General features: G+C 43.6%; 1 protein-coding gene across 23 annotated transcripts in view; it reads left to right on the top strand.

The window, feature by feature from the left end:
- The window catches only part of ADGRL3 (adhesion G protein-coupled receptor L3), a 524,984-nt gene that overhangs the window by 287,409 nt on the left and 210,542 nt on the right, over nt 1–27,033 (top strand). For all 23 annotated transcript variants that reach the window (XM_063335276.1, XM_063335273.1, XM_063335277.1 and 20 more), the window contains one exon: nt 16,492–16,601. In XM_063335276.1, coding sequence (XP_063191346.1) covers nt 16,492–16,601 — 110 coding nt within the window. The remainder of the gene's footprint in view (nt 1–16,491; nt 16,602–27,033) is intronic.

Consider the following 27,033-nt stretch of genomic DNA (forward strand, 5'->3'; position numbering starts at 1 on the left):
AAATGATTGTAGCATCTGTGTCTCCAAAAACCTCTCCATTTGTCAAGTCTAATCTTTTATTGCTCAGGCAATAAACATGAGTCGGATGTCTGTTTACACAGTTCTTTACAAATCCCACCCGCACCCCCCACCCTCCCACCCCGCCTTGAAATTTAAAAAGAAAGTGGAGGAAGGAGAGATTTGATGTCACAGTATCTGAAATTGGTCCACAGCTGTTTCTCTCACCTTTTCTTTACCCCACACCCTTAAAAATATGAGACTTGATGGTAGCTCTTGCAGGTTTATATGAAGCAACCAGGAGTTGCCAGGAAGATCATGCTGGGGCTGATGAGATTTTGCTCTAATTGCAAAAACTGCCAAGGAAGTTCCTTCCAAGAAACAGAGGTGTCGGTTTGGGGCTGATCCTTTACTGTTTTTACTGCAGACTGGTTTGAGTCGAACGGTTGTGAAGCTCCTGCAAGCCAGGGAAGCATGTGGTGTGCTCCATGGTATGAGTCAATGAAACTCAAGCTCTGCTGTGGTGACTGTGATGCAAAGTGGAAACCAGGCACAAGTTCTGATGTCCTTGGTCGCACCGGTGCTTTGCTTCCAGAGGAGACCCTCTAGGTCTCAACAGGTTTGGGTAGCAGATTTCACACATCAGTAAATAGTAAAAAAAGTAACTTTTATCTTTTTTTTTTTTTAAATCTGTGACTCTCAAAAGACTATACAGGGAGGTCGGTATAATGCTTCCTGTTTTGTGGAAGAGCAGAGATGGCCCCACATGAGGTGGCTCTTCCTCACAGCAGAAACCACAGTTAGAGGCCCCTTTGCCGCTCCCTATCTGGTCTTCTGGCCGCTAGAAGATGCTGCCCAAGGGAATTTATTCATGCCTTGCTCAACTGTAATTATTTGTAGCAGCATCTGCTCCCAGGTTTTTCAGCCCTGGGCCGAAATTCTGATCAGGCGAATTCGAGGGGAGGTGATTTGCCTAGAAATAATGTGCTCCCTGGATACAGTGGGTCCTGATGTTGTGGGTCCTCTGATAAGCTGAGTGGGGATTGACAGTGTCCCGCTGACCTTTTAAGAAGGTCTTTGAGAACGAGTCCATGTTTTTCACTTTGCCTGGTGATGGGGAGTGAACGCTTCTTCTGAAGCAGTATGTTTTCTCTGGCATGCATTCCCCAGTTTTAGCTGAGCCATCGGCGATTCCCTCCTTGGCTTTAATTACAGCGCTGCCTCTAGTTTTCATCTCTCTTTACACCTTCTGCTGACAACATACAGGGACTTAAAGGCCTGTATATGCATAGTAACAGTTCTGTGAGATGAAATGCTGCTGTATAAATAAAGCATTCATCACACCTGCAAGGGAGGTTTGAATAAAATCCCACATAGTTTTACTGCATGAGCAATGAAAGATTGGAAATGACAAATGGTTTGACAAATGGTGTGCAGTGCATAAATAGCATTATTTATTTACTCAGTCATGTTGAAGTAAGTGAGATGAGGCTTGCTGGCTTTTTGAGAGAGTTGTCAGAGTATTTGTAAAGGCAGAGGCCACAGGATGAAGCCCGAGCCCCTGGCACTAGCAGGTAGGTAGCCGTTAACTGGAAAACTGAAGCGTCTCTTTCCCAGGCTGCGCAGTTGCAGGGAGTGACAGATACGATGAGGCTGGTTGGGACAGAGGGAATTTCCTAGTCGCTCGATACTTTAGGGTTTGCCTGTCAATCTGTTCGCACTAAGCTGTTTCTCAGCACTGTCCATATGCCCGTAATGGCTAATTCAGTGTACTGAGGGGCACTGGCTATTTATACACAACACTTCAAAAAGCCTGGAGTGAGAAGAATGCTGGTAAAGGCACTGATGACATAAGGAAAAGCCTCATCTTCTCAACATTTGAAAAAGAATTTACTTTCCATAGATGCACTGAGAAAAAGAATGAAGAATTTGGATGCCACCTGTGACTTAACAAGCTAGTCTTGTTTACCCTAAGAAAGAAATTAAAATGCTGTCAGTTACCTATTATTTTAACTGCCTTCAGAGTTAGCAGTAGTGAGTATATGGAGAGTTTCTTTAACCTCAAAGCTGAGCTGAGTTGTCCTCATCCCTGACTGCTTACTCTCCAGCACCTCAGATACCATTCACCACTGCTGCTCATTACAGCCAGGCCGCAAAATGGACTACCACAGTATTGCAGGTTTTTAGGTCACCACAATTTTAATGGCATTACATAGAAGTGAATATATCACTTTTTCCATTGCTGCCTTGCCTATACGTTAATTTGTCAAATATTCTCCAAGCCAGATAGAAGCAGAGCTTGCCTGATACTTTATTCTAGCGGTCCAACACACACTACGATGCTATGATGCCATTTTCAGCGCCTACCAAAATGCTTCCTCAATTACTGAGAAAAAGTGGAGCCCGTTGTAAAGAGAAGAGGTTGGACTTCACCACCGTAATGACGTTCTGCTAGAGATGGGAAATAAGGGTGGAATTAAATCCAACTCTTTCAGATCCTGAACAAAATCTGTGATGCTGGACTAGTGCGGGGAGCAGGAACAAAGTAGGTGCAAGGGACATCCCCAGACCAGTATGCTTGGCAGTAACGGTCCTGATGAGGTGCAGGAGCTTCTTGTAATTTTTAAGCCTGGGAGGTGTCACGGTGTTATTAACAGTTAATTTCTGTGAGTTGTTGAGCTGATGCAAGGGCCCCTGTGTCATGAGGCTGGGGGAATCTCTCCTTGGTGGTCCCAGGGGAGTGTGGCTGTCACCCCTGCACCCGTCTTCATCTTCTTGAGAGAATAGGCAGCTTTATAACTATAAATGTTAACAGGGCACGTGTGGAATTAGGTGTGGCAAAAAGTCCAGTAGCAGCTTCATGGTCTCCAGCATCCAGCACAGAGTTCAGTAGGACTAAAAGCCGGTTGGCAAGTTACCCCTTGGCTGGGAAATGCGTCAGGGGCTGGCAAGCGTTGAGAAGTAATTTTCTGGCCATGGTGCCAGTGCTGAAGAATTGCCCGGCCACGGTCTCTGCTTGGTAAGGGACCCTTTTTGGGGTTTCTTCCTTACAGAGAAGACGTTTTCCCATGACCTCACCAAAGCTTCCAGGGTTTGTCTGAGCATTCGTGGTCAGCTCAATGAAAGTCTAAAGGGTCTGGGCAGCTGGTGAGTGGTTTTGTCTGGCTGATTCAGTTTAAGCACTTGCTTTCATTACTTGTATGAGGCTAGGGACACATTTTCCTCCCCAAAATTGGATCTTTTGGTAAGTCAGAGTAGGGAAGCTGTTTGTGTGAGGCCAGGAGAAGACGAGGGCAGGATGAGCATTTTACAGAGGAGGGTGGCGAGGATGTAGTGTGTGGCCGATAATCCTGTAGAGAAGTTGGGCACGGTTTCGATGGAGGAGTGTAGCTGGGTGTGGGTCACATGTATGGGGTGGGCCTTTTTATTAACCATGTTTTAAAATCTTAATACTTGAGGGAGGCTTTGGGGAGTTCCTTGGGTGATGTGACCTGGTGAAACTCTTTGTGTGTTTTCTTAATAGAGGACTATCCTTGATTGTACGCTCCCGCTACCCAGACCCTGTTAATGGTCAGTGGTGCCTGTAAGTGACCTGTTTCCCCACTGAATTCGCTGGGGTGTGGATCAGACCTGTGGGGAGGAACAACGATATGGCCAGCAGTATGTTGTTTTTATTTCCGCGAACAGGTTACTGTTTTCTTCTTGCAGTGAAGCGAACAGCTGATGCCTTCCTTCTGGCAGGGCTGAAGTATTCATGGCCTAGCCCATGATGTGGTTGGGAGTAGACCATATTGCCCAGGTATAGTAGGCTTCATAAAGTAACAGGGCTATGGTCCTCTCCACCTTGGTGGTAGCTAGCAGAGCGAGCTAGCCCGCCTCGAGGAGCATTAAAGCATAAAAATATCCTGTATCTTCTTATCTCTCAAAGGCAACAAGGAAGAATGTGGTCACAGGAGCTACGCTCTCTCGGGGAAACCCTGCTGCCAAATTCGAAAGCTTCACATGGCTGTAGCAGTGTAGCTCCTTGTCATAAAATGGAGGGGTTTATTTGCTTTTATTAAGTAACAGAAGCTTAATTAAGTTTCTCCTGAATGTAATAAAGGGATACAACTAAATGTAGGTCAGTCCCAAGTAATTGTTTCACTGCTTTAGCAGCTGTTCAACTGATGCTCAAGTGTTAAATAAGAATGCTGAAAATTTTAATTTTTTTTTTTTTTTTTTTCTTTTTTAGAGGGGCTAAGTGGTCTGTTTCTCAGGGGACTGTGAGGTTAGCCTTAGCCCTTTGAACCTAATTAATCAATGGCGAGGTTCTCCAAGTGCTGGCTGTGGAATGCTCTTTAATTGCTCACTTGTGCAGTCATTTGTTTTGTTTAACCTGCAACGGATTAAACTCTGTTATAAAGGTCCTTGCTTCTGTCGTAGAACAACTCCAGCCATGCAACAGCAGGCTCTCCACTCAATTCCCGCCCCGCCCCCCCAGGGATACGGCAGGGAGAAAGGGAAGGACGACTCTCCCTACTCCCACTCGCTGCGATGGCTGGACCCACAGGTCCCCCCCATTGCCGTCAGTGAGCTTCCCAGGGCTGCACTCTTGGCAAAGGGAGTATCATTAGTTAATATAACCCAAGAATTCTCCAGATATCTCCCTCGCTTTCTTTCATTAAATGTGAAACTTTAGAGACAGAAACTTTAATGATTTTCTGTGCGTGTGCATGTGTGTAATACTGTATGCTCCGTTGGGACCCCTCCGGCATCCCACGTCTCCGAACAGCTGTCAGGCAGCTCAGATTCTTTTCCAAACTGCCAATCTCCAAAAATATTTCCTCCTCTTCTCGAGTATGGAATTTCGCCCCTGAGTCAGAGGGTCTGCGCAAAGCGATGTCAGGATTCGATGACAAAGTTAAGGCTGCCAAAACATTAGGGCCAGAAATAAGATCTTTTATACCGGTTGGGGGAGAAGAGGGGGAGGGAGGGAGCAGGACTGTGAATTTCCAGGCTACAGCGGGACTCTGCTTTCGCTTCCGGCCTCAGTGAATTGTTTTGAGACAGTGTGTTTCTTGTAATGCTTGCCATTAACATTCATAAGAAAGCTAGATCATTTTAAGATGTTTCAAAAAGGGATGTTAAAATTTATCTTCCTTTTTATTAGATCCACTGCACCAAGGCACCCAGTGGCTTTAGAAATGTAAGTAATGAAAGGCAGAGAACAAATGTGAATTGTAGAATGATTTATGGAGACATCTGATGAATTTATCCTGCATCTTTACCCTTTCATCCATCTCCCTGGACTTCAGCTAGTATGTCTGAGCAGCATCAGTCACATATTTTAAAGTTGGGTTACCAGAGACATGCTCCATGCTCTGGAATGTGGATTTCCCAGTTTCTGCCCCACCTAAGGCTCCCAAGCAATCCCAGGCAGGCAGATTTTTTTTCCACAGAGCTATCTGGGTTGGATTACCAAAGTGGTTAGGCACTCCGTGACACAGCCTGCTGCCTGAAAAATGCTTAATAGCCAGCAGCTTCACTGCTGTCCATGTGAACCAAGGAGTCCCATGCCATGCTCAAACAGCTGAGACTCCTTGTAGCTTCTCCAAGAAGAACCATGCTCTTTGGAAAAATTTAGCTCCGGTGGGAGGCAGAGCCTTTCTGTAAAATTTGGCCTTTGAGTTTAGCCTCCTCAAAGGAAGCTTTCTTATGTACAGTGAGTTTAATTCTATGAGTACAGCATTAGGTAGGCTCTGTAGTATGAAATAGCCAATCCTCCATTAACAAAGTATTTTCTGCATCTTCACAAAGAAGACTCGAGGTTTTGCAGAAGCCCTGTTGCTCTGTTCCTACCAGGTTTTGTCCACAGATGTTCAAAGGCTGTTTCCTATCTGGCTTTTAGTCTTTTTAGACAAATCCGTATGTATTTTATCCGTGTCTTTTAAAGGCAGATAAAGTATGTGTCATGGTTTAACCCCAGCCAGCAAGTAGGACCGTGCAGCTACTCACTCACTCCTCCCGGTTGCGATGGGGGAGAGAATCAGAAGAGTAAAAGTGAGGAAAAACTCTTGGGTTGAGATAAAGAGAGTTTAATAAGTAAAGGAAAAGCCATGCAGACAGGCAAAACAAAACAGGGAATTCATTCATTGGCAGGCATGTGTTCAGCCATCTCCAGGAAAGCACGGCTCCATTGTGCGTAATGGTTATTTGGGAAGACATAACTCTGAACATCCTCCCCTTCCTTCTTCCCCCAGCTTTATATACTGAGCATGGTGTCATATGGTATGGAATATCCCTTTGGTCAGCTGGGGCCAGCTGTCCTGGCTATGTCTCCTCCCAATTTTTTGTGCGCTCGCAGCATGCTCGTGAGCAGCAGAAAAGGCCTTGACTGCTTAGCAGCAACCAACACAAGCTCTCATCCCGAATCCCCCCCCAAACATAGCCCCACTCTGCTGGCAAGAACTCCATCCCAGCTGCACCCATGACAGTATGTAGTGAAGAAGTAGTGTTCCTTTCAGGATGGTGACCAGATAGGGCAGGGCAGGAGAGCTTGTGGGCTTCTATAGCTGAAAACTCAGATAGAAAGACAGACAGATGCATATGCCAAAAACTGCCCCAGGAAGGATAAGTGAGGAGGGAAGGGGGTGGTGGGCGGGCAGGGGTACGTGATCGCTGACTTCCCCCAGCTTCGTGCTGAGCACAGCGTGAGAAAGCCTCCCTGAAGCTGCTGGACAGATGTTCTCAAAAATGCATCCCCCCCCGTCCCCTCCCATGTTGCTGCAGGCAGCCACAGAAAGTCCAGTGCTATGTTTAGACATTTTGAGGAACTTCGCAATGGCGGTTTCAAGTAATATATCTAAGATTAGGCCTTTTTTCATCTGGGTTTTTTTTTATTTTATTTTTTTTTATTACCATTTGCTTCCGTATGTGCTTTGGCTGGGCAATGCTGGGCTGGGATGCATATGAAGGTTTTGTGGCGCTGTGCTTTCTCTTGAGCTTAGAATCAAAGTGCAGACTGCCTTTATTCAAGCTTTAGGCTGAAGATCAAAGAGCCAGAGTTGGCTACATTGGAATAAAATTTTTTAAAAAGTCCCTTTTGAATATCAAAAACGTATTTAGTTCATTTCAGGATTATTTTTTTGAGAAAGTTTGGTTCATTTCTGATTATTATTTGTACTGCTTTAATGCCTGAGGCGCAGACGAGGGCCAAGACTCCTTTGCACAAGGTGCTGGACAAAATTGGGTGCGATTAACAGATGCTATATTAATAGCATACAACCCTGGCAGGCTGTTTGTTTTGCTCACTAATATTATCTTTTTGTCTGAATATGATGCTAAAGGCATAACCTGCCACATGTTGACCTTACGTCTCACTTGTTTGTGAAGATACCCCCCCAGACAAGCGGCTGAGGGGGATTGCTTCCTTAACTAAAATCTATGGACCTTTACTTAAAAATCACCTCGGTATCATGCCATTGGCAAGACTGATGAAGAGAGAGGTTGCTCTGGGTTTTAGAAGCAGTGCTGCATGGATGCCTTTGGTTCACTCCTGAGTTCATCAGGGAGTTGCCCAGCTTTGACCTCCCGTGCCGTTTGGACATACTCACTTTTGTTTCATTCGGTCATTCAATTATTATGTCAAATTTGAGATGGAGTGCAGTACAAATTATTTTGGCCCCAAACCTTTCTTTAACCCTGTTTGCAGAGGTGAAAGGCTAATACGTCAAACCTACCAGCCCATGAATACAGATTACTTTAGCTCGCTTAGAGGCAATATTCTCTAATCTCAGTTTCTCCTTTTGCAGGAATCAGTCAGTGGCTGGGATGGGGGCGTTGGGTGGTGACAGTAAATGGCAGTATTGCGATTATTACGGGCTGCATAATTTTTGTACTTCGAGAAAATGTGACAATTAGTGAAGAGGGATGCAGTGGAGGTAATACCGATTTTTCCTTTAGCAACAGGACAGAAAATGTTTTTTTATTGTTTGGGTTTTTTTTGGGGGGGTTGGTTGTTTTGTTTTGTTTTAAATAGATTTAAAAGGTTTCTAAATGTTTGCATTCAGATTTGCTTTTTCATCAGCCAGTGGTGAGCAGCAGGTTCGTACCTCGTGGTGCTGCAGGGCTGCAGCGCCTTGGTGTCTGGCACAGCAGCGGCTCCCTGTGCTGTGGAGTTGGTGGATGGGTGGGTAATGGCAGACCAAGGGTCTGAACATGCTTCAGAACTGTTGTAGAGAAAATAATCCATTGTCACTTGCTCTGGCTGTCCCAGCTCTGAGTAGCTGCACTAAAGAAGAAGGGAAAAAAACGGGCTTTAACTCGCATTGACTTGGTTAAAATGGCAGTGAAGACAAAGTAACGTGGAGCGCCAGCTGAAATTCAGCCCAGACCTCCTTTAGCCTTTAATTTGACCTCCTAACCCAAATTAAAAGCCAGATTGTTTTCTGTTCACAGTTATTTTAACTAGTGTTAACTCTGGTTAAACTGACGAGCCTTTTATTGGTTGGTTTGTTTTAGGTGTTTACTCTCCTCTCCAGATATCCTGTCAGTGTTTTTTAAAGTGGATTTTTATTAGGGTGCCACAGAAGTTTATGGAGTTGGAAGAAGTAGAGTACCTGTAAAAGGGCAGATGTAGTTCTATAAAAGATGAGCTTTACAGCCTTAAGGCTTGCCTGGTTTGATTTTCACCCCTACGGACCGGTATCCAATAAAAGACGTTAGCCTACATCGCAAACCTGCCTTGCTTGTGTCCTCAGCTCCTTGCAGGTGGAGCAACACCATGGCTGCTTTAGATGTGCTCGGAGCAGGTCTGTTTTCCATGCTGACCCAAACCTTGTGTCCAAATATACCCAATGGCTTGGACAGATCCTTGTTTTGTCGTTCTTGCAGTAACGATGAGTGGTTTTTCCACTAGGCTTGCATTCGGGTTCCCTGTTGCCGCAGGGTTGCGGTACCCAGGCATATTAGCACAAGGCACTTGGCAGGTTTTCCTGCTGGGGTACACGTTTATTGCCTTTGGAGACTTCATCTCCCCTCCTCACTGTGTTAATCACAAAGAGATGGGACAGAAATAAATCCAAGGAAACTATGAAATGTAGGAGACATTACTTGACAAAGCACAGGGGGGAAAAAGCTTTCATTCCTTGGGGGGACCCTCCTTTGGAGGGTGACGATGAGCCAGGACATCGTCACTGTCAGGGTCCTGCCCTAGCCCTCAGCTTCCTGATCTGGAGAGTCCCTGGCAGCACCACGTGCAGGGGTGCCCCAAATTGCCATTAAGTCTGTTAAATCTTGTGAATTTGCTGTTAAATACTTCTTGTTAAATTTTAAGGGCCTTATCAACGAGTTGAAACAGTGTAATTACTTTTCCTTTTTTTCTTCTTTCCTACGTAAAAGTGGTATTTAAATTATTTCCAGGACCTGGTTTCCATCTTGCTTCCAGGCTCTCCGTAATATATCAAGGTAGTCCCCTTAGTGACCTTTACAGCTCGGATTTGGTTTGGCTCTGCAGGATTTTTCTGCTGTTTGGCTGGCTGGGATTTTGGTGTGGTTTTGGTGGTTCGTTTTTCTTCAATTTTGCTTTGCTCAATATAAAATAATAATCAGGGGAATGAAATGGGTTGAGGCTGTAGAAAAAGGACTTTTTTTTTTTTTTTTTTTCCCCCATCAAACATCGTAAGATTTTACAATAACCGTAGCAGTTTAAATGTATCTCGTTGGCATATCTCCACAAAGGCGCTTGGTGAGGCTGCAGTTAGTGCTCTGCCTCTCCGTGTATTAGTTTGATCACATAAGAAGCAGCCTATCTGACAGCTCTAGCACCTGGATAGATAATTAAAACCCGTCAATAAAACAACAAAATGCAGTGTGTAGTGGGACTCGTCTGTGCTAGCATTAAGCACCGCAGATAATTATATTGCAGCAGAGGTTGGAAAGCCAGCTTCTCCGTGCTCTGAAAGATCAATAAAAAGGCCCATTCATAATGAAGAAAATGTTAGGGAAACTGGATTTTCATCTCCCTGTCATTAGATCCTTTGCTTTTAAGGTTTTGCAGAGGCAGAAAAAGATTCTGTTGAGGAATTCTTTGTTTCTGGAAGCTAAACAGGCGGAGGATTTAGCTTTGCTTTTGTGCAGCACATTATTGAAAGCAAATGTGGTGAACCAAAGGCTTTTCTTAGGGCTTGCGGTTCTGTTCTTGCCTCTCCACCCTCTGCTGCCTCCCTTCTCTGCTTGTGGTTTTTTTTTTTTCCCCCCTTCTTTTTCCCCCTTATTAGCAAGCCATCACGTTGACTCCACTTATGAGTGAAATTTGTCTTTGCTTCCTGTTTACTTTCTCCAGGGCATTAATTTTATTTTATTTTATTTTTCTCTTGGCCTTTCCTAAAGGGTTGATTTGGAAATATCACATATTGACAGGGGAAAACCCACTCCTGGCTGACTTATTTGCTGTGACAGCCTCTTTCTTAAAGCAGTCATCCAGAGAGGAGAGTTTTGTGTTCCAGAGAAGGAAAAGGATGTCTTGCAGCATTGCCATGAAGGATAATGAATTAAGTCTGTCTCTTACTGTAAAACCATTAGAAAAGTGTAATAGACCTTGAGAACAAGGCTTAGATATTGATGTCTCGGTTATATTAGTATGCCTAGGCACAGGATGGCTGCCTTGTCTTTGCAGAAAAAAAATGAATTCTATGTAAAGTAGGTGTTTTAGTTGAAAGGGGAGGGAAAGAGTGTCTTTGTTTTTCGGCAGCCGGTGCTCATAAACGCAGCTGAGCCAGTTTGGGTGGCACACGTGGGCTTTAAGAATCCCTTGTTATAAGTTGCTGGAGGTGGAGGGTAGCACCAGCTACCAGCAGGGTTTGTTAGCAGCAGTAAGGGATGGATATGGCAACTCAGTGCTTTCCGTACAAATCCAAGTTCATGGTAACGTAGCCTGAAATTTTCCAATCTTCAAGGTATTTAAGAGCCTAGCCCTAGGCTCTGAGGGTCTGATGGCGGATTCAGAGGGAGCGGGTAGCTTCACCGTTTGTAGTGGATGGCAATATGCCGTGTTCCCGGGAGCTCCCAGCCATGGTGTCGCAGAAGGCATTGCTCCACCTCAGAAGGACTTGACTCTAGAGGATAAGGGCCAGGAGGAAGAGAGCGTGTTGGGGATGAAATGGATGTTTGAGCCTCTAGGCTTGTTGTGGACCTGTGCACGAATTTCTGGCTGCTCTTCTGGCATCCCTAGCAGGACAGGTGCCTGCCACCGCCGTTTTGGCACCCGTTTTTCTTGTCTGGGGCAAATGGTCCCCACCTGGATGATGACCTAGAAGACTTACTGGTATTGTGCCTCTGATGATTAATGCTGAAAGGCTTTTCTTTGGGATTGATCTTTTATTTTGTGCTGCCTTTGCAATTTTGTTCTGGCAAACATATCGCCCCAGACATGTCTAGCCTGACGCTGTTGACATGTCTGTGCTATTAAAGTTTCTGGAAAGGCCTAAAATAAACATCACCTGCCAAACTACTATTTTTTCCTTTCTTTCTCTTTTGGTAAATATATCAACAATGTCAGGATTAGAAAAAATCAAAGATGTCAGAACAGGAATAAGCAGCTGTTTATGTCTTGAAGTGTTTCTGCCTCACTATCACAAGACGACCTTGTCACTTAAAAATCGTAAAAATGTTTCCAGAGAGAAGGGATGGAAGTTTGCTGAAGGGAAATGAAGTTTTGGTCTTGGGTTTTTTTAGTCTGAACAGGGAGTTGCAAGCAGAGTTGAGCCCTGCAGCTGGTTCTGAACTCAAAAGCTTCCTTCAGTCCCACTGCTATAAATGCAAAACAAATGCCACATGAATTATTATTACTGTTTCACATTAAAACTCTTGAAAGTCGTTTTCCACTGGAACTGGGAGAAGTTCTGCAAAAATAATCCATGTTTTCTGTTACAGTGCATGTGTGACACTGGATTGACACCTCTCTTCTAGTATAAATATTTTTCCACATCTGAAAGACAAAACAAGTACCTTAATAAGGGGGAATAAATGTAGCTGGAAAGAAGGCATAAAGAAACCCTTTTTTTTCTTTTTCCTTGTGACTGGGACAATTTTTCCCAGGAGGTGATTTTTCCGCTCCAAAACATATATGTGAATAACATGAACTTCTGTTTATGAGATGCTGGGTGCTTAAAGGCTGCTGAGTACCTCAGACTGATTTTTCGGATGGTTTGGGGTATTCTCTTCTCATGAACATGCAGGAATGTATGTTGCCATCTTTCTCTCAAGTGAAAATGCAGATCTCGGGTTATGCTTTAGTTTCTGATCTCTTGGTTGGTCTAGGTGGGTATGTGCGCCTTGGCAAAACAGATGTGGGGTACAAGCCTTTTCATTGAGCAGACTTGGCACCAACGCGAGCGTTTACAGAGGAACCTGGGCACTGGCAAGTCACATTTTCCATATCTTGCAAAATGGAAAATGCAGCAGGCTTTTTTCCTTGCTAGCCTGAACGCTGTGACAGCATGGCGAGGTATTTCTGGTGAGCTGCGTGGACACTCTTGGTCCAGGCAAAGTGTCCACGAATCTCAGCAGCAATTACGGAGGTGGCCCGAGATGTACAGGATCTCTGAGAAGCAGGCTGTATTGTATCTTCACGTGCCCACCTTGCACTTCAGGGAGTAATGGGGAAAGAGGAACGATTGCCGGGAGCATTAAGGACTTTGAAATAAAACAAACCAACCCCAAACAACAGGATGGCTATAAATTCCTTGTCAATTTCCTGATAAATGGCAATAAAGGGAAGTAAAACCACTTGAGTGGCTCGTTTAATTCCTCTGTGTCTCCAGAACGTTTGCATTAAAATGTGGCACAACTAATAAAATGGCCTGCTTTTTTAATAGGCCTAAAATTGTCTATCCGGTCCCCCAAATTCACAGATTCCTCCCACACTTCTCTTGTTTACTTGTTGTCAGAGCATATGGAGAATGAAAAAATACCCCAGAAGGCCAGGGGTTGCTTAGGAAAGTTGCAGCATGAGGGCGACACAACGGAAAGAGAAGTATTTTCATTTGGAGGATCTGATGAATAATCAGTGCTAGAAATCAGAGGCACTTGTCGAAGGGCGGTAATTAGAGATATAGAAGGGTGTAGGAAAGATTACTGTAGTTTTCTGGAGTACAGTTATGCTAGAGCCAGCGATGCAAACGGTTCCTGCCCTGTTGGAGGGGAATCTAGCAAGATGCAGAGCTGCCGTTTCTAGCTTAAAGCTAAGGGATCTGGGTAGTGTTTCTGCGATTGTCCTGTAGAAGAGACAGATTTACACCTGAGCTGATGCAGTGCTGGTTCTCACTGTGAATTGTAACTCCAGTAGTTAGTAAAGGTCTTTCTTCGAGAAAAGAGGGGAAAAAAGCAAAGAAAACAAAAAAATAAGAAAAAAAAAACCAAACCCCACAACCCTAAAACAAACAAACAAACAAACCCCGAACAAGCAAGGGATTCTTGTTGCATTGACTGGAAAGGTCAATGCCCATCTCTGAGCCTCACAACTCTCAGGAGTTTGGAGCGAGTATTAGTAAGACATACGTGCCAAGAAACCCCAAGATTCAATGTATAATCCAGTGATTTAAAAAGAGGAGCTCGTGGGTTGGTTTGCTGGGAATGGAGTAATACATGATTACATGGGTTTTTTCCCCTCCCTTTTCAAGGCTACAGATGCGTCTTCTTTTACACATCTCCTTTTCTGTGTCATTTCTTGTGTATCACTTAGTGTCACCTGGGCCTTTAATTTGTCCAGAAAGAAATAGGACAAAACTGAAGGGACCAAGAAGTTGTTGTGAAAGTTGGAAAAAAAGTATAAGCAAAAGAACAGAAACCGGAGCTTTAATTATGAGTGTTTTTTACTTCTCTCTCCCCTTAAAATTTTCGCAGCCTGTTGTCCGACTTCAATAGTTGGTTGAACAGATATTAGGTTTTTCCTAAGGTTTTTAGTCCAAACTGACGTCATCCCTTAAGCGTGCTGGAACGGGAACATGCATGTTTCACCCTGGTGTGATAAAAGTAAAATCTAAATGCCAAAGGCCGGACACAGTTTTGCTGCCCATGTGAAATGAGTATGAAAAGGAGAGAAGGTTGAGTTTTTCTGGTTTTGGTGAGGTTTTTTGGTATGAGCACTTTTTTTGCAAATTGTGTGAGGTACTGACACTGCATAGTGTTTGAGCTTTTATTTGGGAGTTTTTCATTTGGTTTTCTGCTGTTTCCTTCCCAGGGTGGTGCAGACAACTTGATCTCATCTTCTTTTGAAGTTTCTGTGCTTGGTAGGCTCAGTTCTTTGCCATCCCTCGATGCAGGGACATGCAAGTGGGCTCAGGAGTTGCTCGTGTTGGGGGGAAAAGCCCACACCAGCACCCTGCGTTTCCCACTCAACCCCTTGTATCATGGTGCTTTTACTCTCTTTGGTGATATCCCAGAAGGCAGCATGCACGTGGGGAGGTTAAAGCTGGTGTTCACGGCCTTTGGCTTCCAAACCAAGTTTTGAAATACCGGTTATGAACCTGGAGCTTTCTAGTTTGCATGTTTTCACTTCTAGCTTTTGTGTCCAAGTTCTTGCATAAAAAAAGAACTGGCCACAAGGAAGTGCTTGGCCATTCAAAGCAAATGTTTCCTTACAGACAGACAGAAAGAAAACATGTGCAGAATGTGTCTGTTCCTCCTCCCACTTCCAGTTCCTCATAATTTTGGATGGTGACTCGTGATTCTGAAATGTCTCTTTGATCCATTGCTCTTATTCTGCGTAATGTGGCCAGGGCTGTCCCTACAGCCAGAGACACTATTGATTAGGCCAGTGCAATTGCTTTTTGAAAGGCACATTGAGCCTAGTAAAGGATTTTTGTTGAAAGTGAAGTTTTGGATGATATTCAAAAGCCTCTCCTGGAAGACTGCCCACTTGCACGGTCCAAGCTACCTGTGATATCCTAGCCAAGCCACCTGTCTGTAAGTAGCAAGGGTGAGGACAACAAAGTTATCCTTTTTGTTAATAAAATTGTTTTTCGGTGTATATGATAAAACTAGTCACTTGCTGTGATAACTGTCGTCTTTCAACTAGAAAACAGAAGAACGTCCCAGCCCTCTGGATGATCTGTTATCCAGCAAAACAGCCTGATGAGCAAGCGTATCAGCTCTTATTAATCTTTCCATAAAATTAAAGAAATTATGGAGCTTAAGGCAGTCACTAATGAATCAATTTTAATTTATGGGCTCAAATAAAATCCTCATTAAGGCTGACAAACTATAGCCTCAGGTAAACATGAAGCATTTTCACTGCAGTGCTAAATAAGTTCTGCACTGGATGGTCACGGCTTCTGCTAGAAGAGCAGGAGGGTCAGGGGTCCCATGTCACATCAGAGGAGGCAGCATCTTGGAGAAAATAAATGCAGTAGTATTGCCCTTAGGAGGTCTCTTTTTGGCATGCAAAAGCATAAAAATCAAAGACTAATTTTTCTTTCTCTTTTTTTCTTTTTTTCTTTAAACAAACAAGCAAAGGATTTTTCTCCATAGAACCGCTGTTTGCTAAGCGTTGGGGTTTTTTTATCCCCAAGATACACAAAAGTTGTACCACGAAAGCACAAGCAAATGTGGGTTTCAACCATAGGCAAATCAGCCACCCGTGGATGGGAGTCATGTGTGCCACAGGGAAAGCATCTCGCAGGGCCCAACTTGCGTGTGCGTGCTCTTAACCTGAAAAATACTTGCTGTAGTGGGCAGAGTCACTTCCTTCTCTGGGCAATTGTACGACAAGATCTTCAGTGAAAACAAAATTTACTTTTGGAAAAAAAATACATTATCTCAGGAGATGCATCTGTGCTGGACTGAATGAATGAATGAATGAAATTGAGCCATTTATAAGTAATGCAATTGTGTTGGCTGTGTATGAAAAACTGCTGGTTTGGTTTTTAGCTTATTTGGTGATTATTTTTTTTTCCACTCAAGTGTTGTTGTTTCTAGTCTTTGCTTTGCGTTAAACAGCATTATTCAACATGACTGCTTTTGTGGGATCACTTTATAAATATTTTGTAAAACATATTTACTATGTCTTCTATAAAATATACAATGATTATTTTTGCCAGGAATGTTGTTGGTTTTGTCTTTGCATTTTGTTTGGTGGGGATCCTGGTGCTTAAGGTTAGTTGAGGTCACTGATGGAGTTTGTGTTTCAAGAATTAGAGCACCACGTACCTGTAGTCATTGTTTTTTAATTTTATATTTTTTTAAATCTTCCTCTCAGTTTGGTTGTAAAGAAATCCCTTCTGGTGCTGTAAGAACTGCTTGCAGGGGAAGGAGTTATGCCACCGTGCCTCTTCTCTTTTGGCAATAAGCTGATGAAGACATCGGTGCTTGCCATCAGCTTTTGCGCACACTCTGGCAAGATTCCTCAGCTGATGCTGAAGTCTGTTGCATCTTCACTCCTGTTGATGCTGGAGTTGACCTCTTGACCTGTACTTCTGTCTGGGCTGTTTTCTGATTCTCTTTTTTCTTGCTTTTCAGATGCAGTAATCGGACCCAATGTGCAGTTGTCGCTGGCCCTGATGTGTTTCCAGACCCTTGCCCCGGGACGTACAAGTACCTGGAAGTGCAGTACGAATGTGTCCCTTACAGTATGTATCTTGATATATTTGTGTTTATTTCTTTAATAGAGATCTGATTTATTGTGGAGACTAGGCCAGCCTTGAGCTTGTCTCTTGTTGCCCAAGGGCAAGTGTACGCTCAGTGACAAACCACGTGCATCATATAAGACTAAGCTGATAATTTATGGAAAATTGTCCTCTGTGCAAGGTTTGTGCTTCGGTTAAAAATATCCTAATAGTCCCCCATGTTTTCCTTGTTGTACGGTGTAACAGGGACATACCACCTTTTGTAAAGCACTTGGGAAGCCCCGTTAGCGAAAGCAGACCAGAAGAATGAAGCACTATCACTAGCTTATAGCTTCGTTTTCCAGGGTTTTATGCTTGTAATCGTATAGCAGTGCGCTTTGACCGACCTACGTCCATGTAATTGGTGACATTTGATAAGTGCCTTAAATACAGTATTGTATTGCCGAGGAGGTAGAAGGCTAATGTTTTGGGAAATTTGATGTTTGATGGTAGAAAATACTAATTCATAAGCTTCCAGTGTTATGAAGGCAAATTACAGGCGAGCCATTTAGCCTGAATTTTTGAGGGTAGAAAGACAGTCATCTGGGATTACAGCAATATGTGTGGAATAGGAAATGTCAGAGCTACAAAAAGTTAAGTGTACCTCAGAATTTTCTTTCTGTAGAAACCAAATCTGTTAGACACAGTTACAGTCCTGCTGTCAAAAATGGCATACCTCAAAAAAGAAATAACAACAGGAATACCAGGAATACACTTTTTATTAGCAGTCGTAAAGGGCTGAGCGGTGAATAACAGCACTATTTCTAGGTTTTCACTTTGAGTAGGCCAAAGCTCATAGCACACCTCTCAAAATAATAAAGCAAGTGTGGGAATGGACATTTTCGAGCCACAGAGTTATATTGAGAGAGCATCAGGAGACTTCAGTTTGCTGAAACCCAGGATTTGGCTCAAGGACTAAGAGCATCTTCTTTGTTGCCTTGAGCACGGGCTGCAGGAGAGCAAAGGTGGCTGAGAAATGACAGGCACACTGTCCAGAGGGGAAGCGAGAACTCACAACCCCTCGGGTGGTCCCTGTCCCTCATGCAGCAGGTGGCCTCCTGCCTGCCGCCGTGGTGTGGAAAGGCTGTGCGGGGTCTTGCTTGTTGTGAAACCGCAAGGTGAGGGATGCAGCTAAGGCCACCTCTCTGAGCAAAGGGGACCCTCTCCGCTGAGAGACTCTGTCTCTGCTGGCAGAGGGCTTGGCATGTCCACATTTGATTTTTCTAACCAAAAATGTGAGGCTTCTAAATGTAGTGATGGAATATGCTTTATGGGGTGAGCTATTAAACCCATGGAAAGAGTGACATCAGGGGCTTAGGGTCTGCCCTTGCAAGCTCGTACCAAATTACCAGTTTGGAGTTTTTCTACTCTAAGTGAGGTCTTTCATTTTATGAATGACACGGTGCATGGGGAGGGTGAGGGGAGATTGGTTTCTACTTATCTTAGCAGGTTGTGTTTCCTTGTGATTTATGATTTGCATGAGGTACGCCGTTCCCTCCTGAGACTGGGCTGGTAAAGCAATCGTCATTACCAGGTATCCCTCCATAGCCTTTGTTGCACATAAAACAAAGAGGAATAGTGGTGCCTTGTGAGAAAGGTAATATGTGAATATTATGCCCTGAGGTGTTAATCGGCCCTGCGTAGAAGATGTAAAATAACTCTTGTGAGAGCTTGCTCAGTACCAAATGTACAGTAGGGATTGAGTATGTTTTAATGATCTGAACGCAGGGAGGAAAACAACGACAACAAGCCACACTGCCTTTGTAATTAAGTTAGTAGCTTTGATGGCTGTTTCCTCTGTTTATGAATGAAATATAGTGCTTCTGTAAGTGGAGTTATGGGGGAGGAAACAAGGGGCAAGAATGTTGTAAAATAGAATCACACCTCCTGGGCTTTTTGTTCTGCATGGACTAGGAAATTTTGGGTCAAATCTTCATGCTTTGTTATTTAGTGTAGCACTAAGTTGGTTGTGTTCAGGCAAACTGTGTCCCTTCATCTGCAGACATGGAAAGGGAAACCTAGGGCTCCTTTTTATTCTTCTCCTACCTCAGTCTCTGCCTGGCTTTGTTACCATCTCCGTTTCTTCCCTCTGAAAATGATCAGCGCAACTTTGCAGACGTTCTTTGCCTGGGCCCCAGGAGTGCCCCACAAGCGAAAGCCATCCAGACGATGAGGAAGGTGTCAGCTCTGGATGCGGAGGTCAACAAGGGTATAGTTGGACCAAAGCTAGGCCTGGTGCATGAAATCTGTTTCCCCTCGATGCCCTCGGTGATGTCTCTGCCGTTTGTTGTGAGTCAGCTGGTCCCCTTGGTTTCTTGTCACTGGGCCCACGTGCTTCAGCCCCTCTAGCCAAATTTAGACTGTTGTCCAAATCTCTTCAGGTGCAGCTTTCTTAGCGTTGCTATGCGCACCCAGCCGCCTTGCCTGATGCTTTGCTGGAGAAGGGGAGTGGGCTCTTTGGGCTCCCAAACACTGGTCACTGCTGGGGAAAACCCTTCCTTGGCCGCTGACATTGACTCGGTGGCTTCACGCACCAAGTCCTTGGTGAACGGTGGTGTGTCTGCCTTACAGCCATCTCCTAAAGAAGCACAGCAGTTGCATAACAAAGGAATTAATATTTCAGCAGGCACTTACACTTGTGTGCAGTTCCAGCTTGCCTCATCTGCTTGGATGGGCTACTCCTTACAGTTTCAAATTATTCCTTGTGGACGGGGAGACAGTTTACCCAAGCACTGGCTGAGCAGCAGAGGGGGAGCATGTGTGCATCTCGAGAGCAGCGTTTAGGAGTCTTCTTTAACAGATGTTGTTAGGGCTGACCTTAGGCGCTTATGCTCAATATAGTGCTAGTGCGTATGCTCCCTCCGAGAAAAATTACAGAAGATTTAAAACTCCATTGGGTAGCCTGCTCCTCTTGCGACTTTTTTTATTTTTTTTTTTTTTTTTTTAACTCTTCCAACACTAACTTGTATAATTTTAAAGAGGAAAGCATCCCCCTTTCCTTTCAGGAGGTAGAAAAACAAACCTCTTCTGACTTCAGTAGCTCATATATTTTAAAGTGTCCTTTATATTACCCTCCACACTACATTCCTGTGTGTTCACTAGAGACGCCCCTGACAGGGAGAGTTTCAGGAGGCTGCAGTTACCCTTGGCATGTGGGGAAGACAGCAGTTGATTATACAGATAGCCCAGTCCTCTCCTTGTTTTCCTGATCCTGTAGTCAGTTTATGTGATGGCAGATGCTGTCTACAAAAACGGTCATTCCAAGGACCTCTGGATTTTTTTATTGCCTTCTGACAATGAAAAGCAAGTGAAAAGCAGGTGAAAAGATACCAGGCCTAATTTGAAAGGCTTCAGTGGCATCAGTTGTCCTATTTTTCTGGTGTCAGAGAAAGTCACCAAGTGAATTTTGTCTTTCTCAAAGCAGGCCTTGGCATTTGCTGTTTATTTCTCTGAAACCTGCTTAAAATACTGCCCCTTTTCTTCCAAAATACTGAACTTGCTACTCCAGTTTTCTTAAACTGAATTTTCTTTAATCGTTACCGACTAAGAGAGCTTATACATGGATTTCTCTTAAATATGTACTACTGCAGACCTGCAGTTTGCCATGGCCAGAGCTGTGGACACGTGGCACGTTGCAGAGAGATGTCTGAAACTGCATTTTAGGCTGTGTTACACTGTGTGTAAATATGAGAAACCTCACTTTGCGAGGGTCCCTTTGTTCCAGTACTCATTTGCTATTTCCTAGTGCATCCCTTCCTTCTCCCCGTCTCCCTTTATGGAGCTCTGTTAAATGGGTAATGGGAACAGCAGTGGTGGAGGTGGTTTTGTGAAGCTAGGTCAGCACTCTCATTGCAGAAACACTTCAGTATCTTCTTCTGGTGCTTGTACAGTCCTGTTGTCATGGTGCCAGTACAGTGTAATTTTTTCTTACTTCACCTTTGGAAAACGGGACTTCCATTTTACTCATCAGCCAGCACAGAAAGCAGATGAGTGATTTATCCAATGCTGTACACAAGACTGGTGACAAGCAAGAGAGTCCAATTTTGCAAGACCAGTGGTGGTGGGAGAGCTGCTGAGCTAGTTGTCATGGTAAGCAGCCAGATTTCCTGTTGATAATCTGATAGATCAGAACCAAGGTGTTGGTTTTCCCTATGCAAATACAGCCTTTGTATGCATGTAACACTTTACAGCTCAAATCATTCCTGCTTTAGTAGTCCTGCATGTGTTTCTGAGATGGATGAAGAGAAAGAACAACCCAGTTGAGGCTGGTGAGCCTTCGCTGTCCTGAGCACGCATGTTCCGTGGGCCACAGCAGCAGCGCTGCCCTTTGCGTGGGACACCCCGAGTCAGAACAGAGGGAGATTTTCCAACATGTGAGCAACTCTCTCCCGCTGGCTTTGAAATTTACGGATTGTCTGTGTTTATATTTTATTTCTGTTTCCAAAAAAGGGTGAGATGAAAGCACAGAGGTATTTTGGAGTGTGTTTTCTGTTCATTTCCCCCTAGAGACAACCGATCAGGCTCCCAAGGACCCAGCGTGGTGTTGGAAAGAGAATTTAGCTAGCTGAATCAAATTTACTTTCAGTTTTTCCTGAGCTCTCGGTTCCCTTACGTTCTAGGTTTTGGAGTTCACAGAATAACCTGTACACTGTTGCCCTTCAGAAATAGTCTGTTTTTTAATAGAGACTTGGAAAATTTAAGGTATAGGGCAAGAAAAAGTGTAAAAAAGGTGGGGGCTCAATGAGGACAAGGCAATTGCTGCATTGATGGAAAGGGTGGCAGCAGCAGGAAGGAGTGAGACGGGTGCCTCGGGCATGGCATAGACCACTGTGATAATAACTTGCCTCACACCCAGGCGACAAATCTTCCATCAGCTTTTAATATTGGGGAGATCTATTCAAAGGGCTGTTTTCCTGCAAGGGAAAAAGGCTTGTGGTTTCCAAGGAAGGATGAATTGTCCTTCCTTTCCATTCTTCTGGGTAAATGGGCTTATAAATGTCACGAAGGCACCGAATATCTTTGATGCTCACAGAGATTTTCCTGCTTCTATAATGCTAACAAGGGGAAGGAAAACATTGCTTGAGCAGCGTTCATCTTTTCCTTTCTCAAGACTTTTTAAATTTGGAACGTGAAATCACATTTCCCAATTGCTGTATTGATGGAAGGAAAGGTCATTTCTTTGCTAGAAATATTCCTTTTATTGCTGACAGAAGAGTTGATGGGCTCACATATCAATAAAAGTGGAGGGATGGCAAGTGTGATGTGGGAACAGAATTCAATAAAGTTTTATTGTATCACAAGTGGACTGAAGTGCATTTAAAAACATTAAACGAAGGCTCCCAATATCTGGTCGGCTGGACCTCAGGGCCAGTGAATAGACAGATAATTGAATAATGACATTTTTAAGAGAATACAAGCACTAGAAAGCAAACTGATATTTTCATTGCTCCAAGATTGCTAGTGGAAAGGGAAAGAGGAGAAAGAAACTAGGAGAAAATTGAAATCTGAAAACTATTTAATGAGACCACTTTTCCCAAGAATGGCATTCTTAATTATTCCCGGAATGCTGTAAGACCATTTTGTGGCCTCCTGTGGCTTTCTCTATGTGCGTTTTCTTGCCACCTTCCCTATCAGTTGAGGAGCAGTGTTTGTCCACCGAGAGCAGTGCTGTGTTTTGTTAAACAAATGGACTTGCAGCTTCTCCATTATTCTTTTGCTCTGTGTTTGGGTTTTGGTTTTGTTTTTTTCTTTTCCCGGGAGAGCTTGGTCCCTTGGGGCCCACTGGTGAAAACGGCAAGTGTTCCCAAGGGGTTAAACCTGGCTTTTGGTGCTTTGGTCAGTAACGAGTGAATTTCCCCCTGAAGCCAGGTGTTGTTTGTTTTATTTAGTTAAATGAATGATTTGTGTGCATGGGTTAGGAACAATACTTAAAAAAACCCAACCAAACAAAGAAACAAAAAAAACCCCACCAGACCTAACTACCCGTTATGATTGTTTCTGAGCAAAGAATCTTTCCTTTGTATCCTGCTGACAAATTGCCTTTCTTCCAAGGCATACAATTTCCTGGGCATTGTGGTCAAAAAAACCCCCTTTTTTTGTATTTGCTGAAATTCCCAGCTTTGCTGTTGGTTCTTTATCCACAGAGGCCAGCAGGACTAGGGAAGTGATTGTACCTCTGTACTCAGCACCGTTGAGGATGCCCGTCGAATACTGTCTTCAGTTTTGGGCCACCAACTACAGGAGGACCAACATTGAGGTGCTGGAGGAGAAGGGCAGCAAAGCTGGTGAGGGGTCTAGAGCACAAGTCTTATGAGGAGCAGCTGAGGGAGCTGGGGTTGTTTACCCTGGAGAAAAGGAGGCTGAGGGGAGACCTTATCACTCTCTACAACTACCTGAAAGGAGGTTGTAGGAGGTTGGGGTCGGTCTCTTCTCCCAAGTAACAAGTGATAGGACAAGAGGAAATGGCCTCAAGTTGTACCAGGGGAGGTTTAGATTGGATATTAAGAAAAATTTCTTCACTGAAAGGGTTATCAATCATTGGAACAGGCTGCCCAGGGGAGTGGTTGAGTCACCGTCCCTGGAGGTATTTAAAAGACATGTAGATGTGGTGCTTAGAGACCTACAGGAAAGATGGGGAGGGACTCTTTTTCAGGGAGTGTAATAATAGGATGAGGGGTAACGGCCTCAAACTGAAAGAGGGTAGATTTAGATTGGGTATCAGGAAGAAATGCTTTACTGTGAGGGTGGTGAGGTACTGGAACAGGTTGCCCAGGGAAGCTGTGGATGCCCCATCCCTGGAAGCGTTCAAGACCAGACTGGATGGGGCTCTGAGCAGCCTGGTCTAGTGGGAGGTGTCCCTGCCCAGGGCAGGGGGGTTGGAACTAGGTGATCTTTAAGGGCCTTTCTAACCCAAACCATTCCATGAGCTGGGGGAAATAACGGTGTTTGAAAACTTTAAAGTAGCCTGAGATGAGGGAAAAAGGACGTTTTTGTGAGACACAGTGAAATATATGACAACATCATTCATTTTTTAATCTGAGATTAGTTTGTTTTAAATTAAAGGAACAAGGTGATTTCACGTGGGTGTGCCTGTAATGCATGCTGGTGTAAAGGTCTACTGCCAGCAGGAGTACTATGGATTTTTTTTCTGAGAAGTTAGATAAATGTTAGGCAATCTCCATAGTGTGAAGGCCGCCACTGCCTGCTCCATCTATTCTGAAAATCTTATCTCCATGCACAACAGGCTGTGCTTGCACGTCTCTCTGAGTCGCACGTGCTATTTTTATCAGAAAACTCACCACAATGGTTCTGCTTAATTGTATATTAGATCTGAAATGCTGCAGGGGGGAAAAGAGTTGGAGTCTCTTACAGCCTGGGCACCTATGAACTTGTCAGCTGATCATGAGGTATTTTATTGCACATTTGCTGTCAAAATTGGTAAGGACATAGTTTGATGGACATGTATTAATACCACTTAGCAAAATAACTTGGTAGCTTACCAGCTGAACAGGTTGTTATGGAAGAGTCATTGCAGTGAGTAAGTGTAACTTCAGTCATATGAATGTTTGAGAGTCACTTTTCTGCCCAACGTATTTAAAAATTGCACTCCTAATTAATTATGAAAGCCTTAAAATGAGGTCTTACATTTAAGTTGGATATCTACAAGCTTTGTAGTTGTTCAAGATCTTGCACTCGAGCACAGTGAACATCAAAGTGTTGCAGGAGGTGGTAGGGGAGAGTTTAATTTGCTCACAAGTAAACAGAAGGATGCCCTACACCCCCATATACTCCTTTTTCTTGGTCCCATTATAAGAGTTTCACTACCTCCAGACTTTTCATTTTTCACTCCAAAGAAAAATACTTTTTTGCGACATTACAAAATGGCTTTTTTTTAACTGAAGGCTGAACTAACCCATTACATCATGAACTATGAGCGGAGCAGCCAACAGCATGCTCTGCTGACAGGCGTCTGAATGGCACGGCGTGTTGGGCTACACGAGGTACAAATCAAACACCCACGGTCTGAACACCAGGTCTTAGGGCGAGAAAGGTGTATCTTTATTGACTCATTTTTTTGAGGCAAATTCAGAACTTCTTTTTCTGTTCATTTGGAAAAACACTGAGCATCTTTTGGACATGTTGGACACATTGAACGTAGGTGAGAGGAACAGCAGAAATGGCATGATTCTTCTGGTGTGAAAGTTTGGGTATTCTGGTGATAGATGTAATTAAGGAGGAGATTGGGTTTTTTTCCCTTCCAATTAATACTTAAGTAGGTGGAAGGTTAAATGGGTACCGGTAGAAATTTGCAAGAGTAGAATTCACAGACTGAAGGGAGTGTGGGGGAGCATGGAAAGCATGACTGTAGTTTGATGATGAGGGTTTTGTTTGTTTGTTTTTTAAGCAAGCGCAGCTGGGAGAAGGATTCTTTCTTTAGAGAATATAAAAAGGTTTCTGTGGTAGAGCAAGAGAGGCAAAATTCACATTTCTATCCTCACCATCACCTCACACTCACAAGTTTGCAGCATGGAGATCCAGACTTTAAGGAAGTCAAAGACTTTACCATAGATATGTTGTGTGTTTCTCACGTTTGCTGTTTTTCTTGATGTAGAGCCCCGACAGCTCTCCTTAGAGCCTCTATAATTGGTTTATTATGGAAGCTGAAAGTGGAAAACTGTGATGAGTAGTGTAACTTATCTCATTTTATGAAGATTATGGATATATGGGAGTAACTTATTTCCTTGTGTGACTTCTGCGCACCATTTATTCCTCTCCAATCTTGTCCCACAGCAGCTGAATTTTTAGTGAGAAAGTGTATATTGTCGGTTTAGGTTTAGCCATTTAAACTAAAAGTTCCTTGAAATCTTTCAGACTGCCTTTGGCCTTTGTGTTCAAATCAAAGGTCATTAAATCCTAGGGAAACTTTCTTTCAGCGTCAGCAAACTTTGGGTCAGGTTCCTGGTAACCCGAGGCTATCTGAAGTCATTAGCTCTTTTCAAGAAATTCATCTTTGTCGCGCCCATTCTAGCATAGTAAATAACTGATACTGTCTCAGCTAAAATGAAAATTGTAACCAATACTGGGCAGAAAAAAGAACAGAATTCTCAATATATTAATAAGCTACAGTCCCCCCAACTTGGCAGCTGATGGTTTCACATCCAAAGCGTGGAGCGTCTTTCTAATGTCTGAAATAGATTTGTGTTTGCTTAACAAAGATGTCGAGAGAACATAGCAGCGTGACCCCTGCAGACATGCTTGTCTGGAGTACCAATGGGAAGAAACCACTGGCTTTAGGTCCTTTGTACCAAGCTGTATTTTTTGTCTCTTTCTGACAGGTCTGCTACTAGATGTTTGCCATCAATTTGCTGTCTAAACATGAGCCCATACTCCCCAGTTGTCTCTGATCAATTCTGTCGTCATTAAGGGGAATGTATTTCTTTCCATCTTTAATAACCTATTGTCTAAATTGTGCTATTGTGCCAAGCACCTTCTGGAGATATTGATATGGATTTCATATATTTTATAACAGATCTTCATGGAGATAATGTATATTTTTCCAGATTTTATTCCTATTATCCTTTCATTTCTCTCACAAGAAGTACTGCAAAGGTTTCTTTCATTGGTGCAAGCAGTGTAAGGAGATTAAGACCATCCTTGCCAGGTGCTATTATAAATCCACAAAAGAAATGAAATACATTTATTGGTTTTTATTCTGGCCAATGGGGAGAACAGAATGTGTGTATCCAGTGGTTAAGTTGAGCATTGAAGTTCATTTCTTCTAGCACATAAGGGAGGAGGGGGGAGTGGGAAATTTGAGTGTATTAAGGCAAATCCCTTTAGTGTGTGAAATATGAAAACACATCTTTCCAGATCTAAAAATACAACTTTGTTGAGGGTTTGCGGTTTTTTTTGTTGGTTTTTTTTTTTTTTTATATTAAAAGGGCTCCCAGGAAGAAAGCCAAATGCATCTGAATGTATTACTTTTTTACTCATTTCCTCCACTTCCCTTGCTAACAATGTTTCCAGTCGACTTTTAATAACAATATAGGCCTGCGTGAAACCGCAGTAGTTGTGTGTACCTCAAACTCTGGCAAAGGATACAGAAACACAGACTGCATAGCATTGGATTTTGGCTAGCTTCTGTCCCTGTTTCCAAGAGGAATTAAATGGGAAGAGGATTTGTGGGAGGCTAAGGCAAAGGGGCCCTCCCCAGGGCATCCTTTTGGGAAAGAAGAAAAAATAAAAAAAAAATCGACTTATGCCTACAGGTTTCCTATCCCAAACCTCACCAAAAAAATGGGATGGTATGTAATTTACCTGGACTGATTGCCAGGCTATGCAGAAATGTTCTTAAGAGTTTTTTGGGGTGTGTCTGGCTTTTCTTTTGGAGGCGGGG

Source organism: Chroicocephalus ridibundus, chromosome 5 (assembly GCF_963924245.1).
Source record: "Chroicocephalus ridibundus chromosome 5, bChrRid1.1, whole genome shotgun sequence".
NCBI classification, from domain to species: domain Eukaryota; kingdom Metazoa; phylum Chordata; class Aves; order Charadriiformes; family Laridae; genus Chroicocephalus; species Chroicocephalus ridibundus.